This window comes from Papaver somniferum, chromosome 3 (genome assembly GCF_003573695.1).
Source record: "Papaver somniferum cultivar HN1 chromosome 3, ASM357369v1, whole genome shotgun sequence".
Classification (NCBI taxonomy): domain Eukaryota; kingdom Viridiplantae; phylum Streptophyta; class Magnoliopsida; order Ranunculales; family Papaveraceae; genus Papaver; species Papaver somniferum.
Window position 1 is genome coordinate 18,358,832 of NC_039360.1, and position 6,801 is coordinate 18,365,632.

The following is a 6,801-nucleotide window of genomic DNA, read 5'->3' on the forward strand; positions in this document are numbered from 1 at the left end:
TCTCACCCAAATCATATAAGATGTTACCAGGTGATTTTCACATGATCATCTTTTGACTTTCGTCAAGAATAAAAGATGAACTTGGTTAAAGCGAAAGCTTACAAACACATATTTCGAGAAATATGTAAGCGAATTAAACTCAGCTCGAAATATCAAATGTGTATAATGTAAAGTCTATATAGTTATACGATTTTTGTCATTGGTATCATCACCCAGTGACTTTACCACTGTACTACAGTGACACCGGCTCTTTTTATTCTAAATTCGCACCAAATGATCTTGTTCGAAAACATTCTTCATGCGGCTGAAGACACTCTATATTCTGGGCATGCTTTAACTTAATTATGAAATCTAAGCATCAAAACGCACTGATCACTTTCGTTTGGGAACCAATTATTTTGCTGGTCTCATAATTTACTTTCTGTTCACATCCAAGGCATGGAATTGGAACTGACATTAAGGCTTTACCGAAATGGTCATAGGTTCCGATTAAATATTTTTAGCTTCCTACTTAGATTCGATTACCTATATCGTCATCTGAATGAATTGGAAGGTTTTGTTTTCTTTCTTCAACGTTGTTTTTCATGGTACTACAACTTGGTGTGCGAATGAAAAATAAAAGAAAAAAAACGTCAACAACAGGATTCGAACCTGCGCAGGCAAAGCCCAACAGATTTCGAGTCTGTCTCCTTAACCACTCGGACATATTGACGCAGCTTGTCATTTCCGTCGTTATTTTGTTTATTTACCATATTTGTTGAAATTTTTGGGTCGACCACAAAATACGCGTATTATATTCACGTAGGATGGTTGTGTGCCCAACAGCTTCTAAACCTCGGTTCTTTGTTTCTTGAAACCGAAAAGGAATTCGACATAGAAATCCTAAGATTAGGCAGACTATCCTTATATATGAACACAACTCCGGCCACTTCCTAGAGCAGATTATACAACTCACGTGAAAGCATCCGTAAGGCAGATTATCGAGTTATTTTTTCTTCATGGCTAAAAACCAAGCAACATTAGCATCAATGGTAGATAGAAGTGAACGTCGTCGACCACCATCACCAAAGGTAGCACCCTGGCTTGTGATCCCCTATGGAAAAGGTATGAAAAATCAAGCTTTCTGTAACCTATGTGAACCAGATAATCGGACTTGTCGGAAACTTATACCGGAGTTGAGTGGCAAATCGTTTTTTCAGTAACCTTGTCACCAAGGATGGTTGATTATTACATGTGATATTCATAAAATTGATTACGCCCCGATCTGGAATTTTGGGGATTCTTTTCTGTGGAATCCTGCAACATTAGAGAATATACAATTACCTAGCATAGTTTATTCATATTCGGATTACAAATACGATGATTACCGTCTTCTGGATTGTCCTCGCCTCCTAAAACTGCTATAACTAGTAGAGTGGCAACGATTCAATGGTTTTCTTTGTGTTTGAGCGTCTTGATAATGAGTGCGACTATGTCTTTTTGTTTTTCCGCTCTGGAGATAAACAATGGAGGAGACAAAAGTTTTCTAGAGATGTGAATATTACATCGGGTATCTTGTCAATTCAGTACTTTAAAGGATGCAATGAGTGTGGTTCCATATATTATAACTACAAGATCGAAATAGAAAACTTAGATGACGACGATATTAATCTGTGTATAAAGCTATTTGAGACAAACGATCACACTAATTTCAAATGTATTGGAGGAACTTCAACCACCTGCCGTACAATAAGATATGTACAAACCTGTGATGAGTTTTTATAAGCTTGAATTTGAGCACACATGTAAAGGAGAGGAAGTCATCCCAGTTGGTGTTGCCAAGTTGGATTTTTCTTTAATGGGGTGTAAATAGTTTAGGTGATAATGTTTTCTTTTATGGTGGAATCACAATAGCTTGTCGCTGACTTGGGTCTTACAAGAGGTTGTTTGTATTACACACTATCCAACAACCAAAGCTTGTACAAATATGAATTAGAAGGTACGGGCACTATAATTTCGCCGTTTCTTAAGCTGCCAAAACAATGGTTTTCATCCGAGTGGATTATGATGCCAACACCTTTCAGGTACCAAACACTTTCTTTTGTACTACGTTGTATCTTTTACAAACTAAAATTTTAACTCCAAGAGTTGTAACAATAGTTTTTCCATCTGTAATATGTCATTAAGTTTTTTGTATCTGCTTTATTCTGTAGGGTTGAGGACAGACAAGATATAACTGAGTCTCTGTTACATAGTTATAAAGAAGAAGATTATATAATGGAGAATTAGTTAATATTTACAAGTTCAGGTAACAAAAATCATGGGGTAATATGCAATAGCGGAGAAGTTGAACAACAAAGGCCTTGGGATAGTTTAAATGAGGACGTTTTAAACTTGTTAGGAAGTTATCTACATCCATTTGATTACAAAGAGTTTAGATCAGTATGTAAAGCAAATCGGTCAATTCTACCTAGAGTAAAGCAAACATCAACTGCTAATAGGATCTTAAACAACGCACATGTATCTCCATGTTTAGTATATTCCGTCACGAATGACTGCACTTTCTACAAATTTGTCGACCCTATACATAACAATGAGGAATACCTTATGAAGCTTCCCTTATAAAGAGGAGCTAGAATTTGGTACCAAAGGGGCGGCTGGCTACTTATGTCGGAGGGAGATCACAAATTATTTTTTCACAACCCCTTCATAAAGGAAATTATTGAACTCCCAAACTTGCCGAGTTGTTATGATTTGTCCAACATCTCATTCTCCTCGTTGCAGACTTGTTCTGACTGTGTGGTTTGTGGCAATAGTGTACATACAAGAAGCAGTATGGGTGTTCTCCTTATTGCAAGGGGAAAAGATTCTTGGAGGTACCGCAAGTTTGACAATATTTATATAGAGCACTTCATCCCATTACTTAACACTCCAGCTTTACACGAGGGGATATTGTACACCGTAGATTATAATGGACTTTTAGGAGCTTTTAATTTAGAGGATGGTATTAGATGGAGTTTTAAAGTTCTTGAGAAGCCCCGTGCACAATTTACTGATACATATCCTAGCTTTTTGGTAGAGTGTGGAAGAGATCTTATATTAGTGAAATTAGGACGTATTGGAAAGTTGGAAGGAGTTTTCAAATTGGATTTCTTAAGGATGGAATGGGTTGGAATCAAAAGTTTGGGAAAATATATGTTGTTCATCAGCTACACCTCATGTGTCTCAAGAATTGCTCTAAACAGTAGCATGGAGAACAAAATTTAGTTTCCAAGATTGTCTTGGCATGGAGAGGGAATTCTATACTATTCACTTGATACAGGCAGTTACCATTTTCTTGGGAGTCGTCATTCTTCTCAAGATTCTTCTGATTCAAAGGGATGGTCATCATGGTCTTGGATTGAACCTAATTGGTCAAAATCAACCGTTCAACAACTCGATTGGGCTACGCCTCTTTAATAATGTTGTGGAGTCAGCCACCGCGACTGTAGTACAGTGGTAAAGTCACTGGATGATGATACCAGTGACCTAAATTCGATACTCGTCTGCATCAAATTCTTTACCGCTCAAACAAATAAATAAAATGTGCGAGTCTTTCCTCGAGTGGATTTTTTTAATACCTTCGCTGACATTTTCTTGTCATGTATGTGTATCTGAATTATTTTTAGTAAGCACCTATGTCAAGGTAAAGGTCATCTATATGTTGGCACACTATTTATTTGTTGTATGCACTTTTTCTTTGAACCATTTTTTGACTTGGTAAATCTCGGTTCTGGCTTCGCCCCGTTCCCTCTCGATTTTATCCGATAAAGCTCGATTTTGGCTACGCCTCGCCTCGTCCCGATTTGATATGGTAAAGCTCGATTTTCACTTCGCTTCGCCCTGTTCTAATTTGATTAGTTGTCGCTCGAATTCGCCTCGCCCCATTTCTCATGAGTGCAAAAGCCTCAAGAAAGGTGATGGTAATAGCAACACCAAATTTACACCATCACACATCCAAAATAACCACCTCAGAAAAATATGATTGACCAAGGAAAATAAAGAAACCACGCTACACAAATCGTATCAGTTCACTGTTTCTTTTGATAACTATTGGACGTGTACACATTGTGTGCCACGGCAGTGGCAACACAACCACCAGAATGAGTCTTCACCTCACAGTCCGAGTCTTATGTTGTTGTTAAACCTTCCCTGTATTCTAGTCAGAGTTTGTTTTAGCTTAGGAAACATATCTTTGAGATATTCTGTATTCATAACTCCATATATATATCACATGTAAAGCACAAAAATAAATCTATTCTGAATATATTCTTTACCAGAGATCTTTGAAACTTTAAGATGGTATCCTTGTAGATCCTAGGAAACATATCTTCCCTTCCGCTTCATCTCTGCAGTCGTCTCTTTTTATCCTTCATATTTTTTTCATCATGTCTGGCTCTAATCCATCTTCTCCCAACTCTCCAGTGCATGACAACATCTCTTCCCAAAACACTGAACCTCTGCTCAATTCTTCAGCTCTTCCTAGAACTCTAGACCCTTATATCATTCATCCCAGTGATAACCCTGCAACTGTTCTATACTCTCCTCTTTTACAAGGAGACAACTACAATTCATGGGTTAGGGGAATCACCAAGTCTCTGAATGCCTGTATGCTGCCAACTCTCATGCTATCTGGAAAGATCTGCAAATCAGGTTTTGTGTCTCCAATGCCCCTATTCTATTTCGTTTAAAATCTTCAATTGCTTCAATGAAACATGAATCAATGCCTGTGTCTCTTTACTATACCGAAATAAAAACTCTTTGGGATCAATATGACTCCCTGGTTGCTTCTACGGAAGCATGTATCTGTTGTGCTGGCAAGCACATGCTTGAAAGACTCGAAAGAGAACGTGCCATGGAGTTTCTGCAGGGATTACACGACAGGTTTTCCAACCTTCGTAGTCAGATACTCACTATGGATCCCTTTCCAAGTGCACTTCGTATCTTCAATCTTGTTCAGCAGGAGGAGGAACAGCAGCATATAACCCATACTCCTCTGCCAACTGTTGATGCTGCTGCTCTTGCTTCAACTCGAAATTTCCAGTCCAGCTATCGTCCGCCATCCAATCAGAACAAGCGTCAGCATCCCTTTTGCGACTATTGTAACAGACTAGGCCATGTTCGAGACAAGTGCTACAGGCTCCATGGTTTTCCTCCTGCCAACAGTTCTCCACAGCAGCCTTTGGCTAATGCAAATCTGCACATGACTGCTGCTGCTGTAGCTCTGTCACCTGACACATCTGCTGCACCACACGCTCTTCCCTCCCTGTCTGCTGATCAGTATGCTCACCTTTTGGCCTTGATCAACCCTGCACCAGACTCTGCACAACCTGATGCCCGTGCCAATTTTGCAGGTAACATTCTATCCACCTCCATTGTTGACCCATGGTTTGTGGAAAGTGGTGCAACACACCACATCTGCAACTCACTGCATTACTTTACATCTTACATACCTGTTCAATCATCCATTCTCATGCAACTCACGGATGGCTCATTCTCCGTGGTTAAGCATATTGGCGAGGTTGTTTTTTTTCGCCTACACTAAAACTGTCGAATGTACATCACATTCCTAATTTCAAGTTCAATCTCATATCTGTGAGTCAATTAACTCGCCAAACTAATTGCATTGCTTATTTCTTCGAACATGTTTGTTTCTTTCAGGACCGTGTAACGAAAGCAGTGATTGGTCGGGCTGATTTTATCTCTGGCTTGTATCATCTCCAAGCTCATTGGTAAGCCCCGAAGATATTATATTTAAATGCAAAATGGTCCCCGGCAACGGCGCCAAAAACTTGGCAGGCTTCTAAAAGATGGGTAAAAAAAATGAAGCGAAATGAAACGCGGGGGCCTACAGTAATACCGCAAGTGCACGGTCGTCAGTTGTAGCTCGTGCAAGTACGGGTCGATCCACAGAGATCGGGTGTGTTTGGAGTGTTTCTAGCTATTTTGGGTTCTAGTTGCTATTGGGCAATGAAGCCTTTTGAGTGAATTGGGCTTAATGGGTTTGTTTTTAACAATAAAATGATCTGAGTTTGGGCTCAGTTGGTCTTGAAGTGTAAATGGGCTTTGGCCTTAAACTTAGGCTTTTGATTAAGCCCACAGTTGACTGAATTGGGCTTTTAGCCTTAACCTAAACTGTGGTTGGGCCTTAATAAACTGGGCTTTGAGCCATAATGAAATGGGCCTCAGTTTGTACAAACAATGGACAATGGGCTTAGAGCTGAAAATTAGGCCTTGAATTGGACTGATGGGCTTTTGCTTGGCAGCAGGCTTGGCAGCAACAACAGCAGCAGCAGCTTGGCAGAGAAAACACCAACAGCAGCAGCAACAGAGAAAGCACCAGCAGCAGCTCAAGGCAAAGATGGAAGCAGCAGCAGTACTGCAGGGCAGAGGCAAGTGCACAGCAGCAGGGGAAAGAAAAGGCAGCTGCAGCTATAGCAGCAGCAGGATCAGGAGCAGCAGCAGGATAAGCACAGCAGGAGAAGCACATGTACTTGCTAACTCAACAAAAGCTTCAGTTTCCAGAGTTGTGCAGTTTAAGCAATTGAGAAGAGATTATGCAAATGTCTAAGATGATGCAGTGATGCTACAGCTACACAGAATGGAAATGATAATGATACAGAACAGAATGCTAATGCTAGGATGCAAGGTATAGCTAAGTAGCAAAGTTAATGAACAACTACAGATGATTACTAATTAATATTTACAAGACTAAAATGATTACTAAGTTACAACTACAGATGCTAAAATGCTATTAACTATAGCATGAGATGCAGGTGGTAG

General features: G+C 39.7%; 1 protein-coding gene and 1 non-coding gene across 2 annotated transcripts; one reads left to right on the forward strand and one right to left on the reverse strand.

Moving 5' to 3' along the window:
- Nucleotides 1-630: 630 nt before the first annotated feature.
- Nucleotides 631-712, reverse strand: TRNAS-CGA. The gene has a single exon. It is a non-coding gene; the product is annotated as a tRNA-Ser (tRNA).
- Nucleotides 713-4,741: 4,029 nt separating this feature from the next.
- On the forward strand, nt 4,742-5,754 carry LOC113359084. Its single transcript, XM_026602775.1, has 2 exons — nt 4,742-5,539; nt 5,680-5,754. Exons 1-2 carry the CDS (start codon nt 4,742-4,744, stop codon nt 5,752-5,754), a joined length of 873 nt encoding a protein of 290 aa, XP_026458560.1.
- Nucleotides 5,755-6,801: the final 1,047 nt, after the last annotated feature.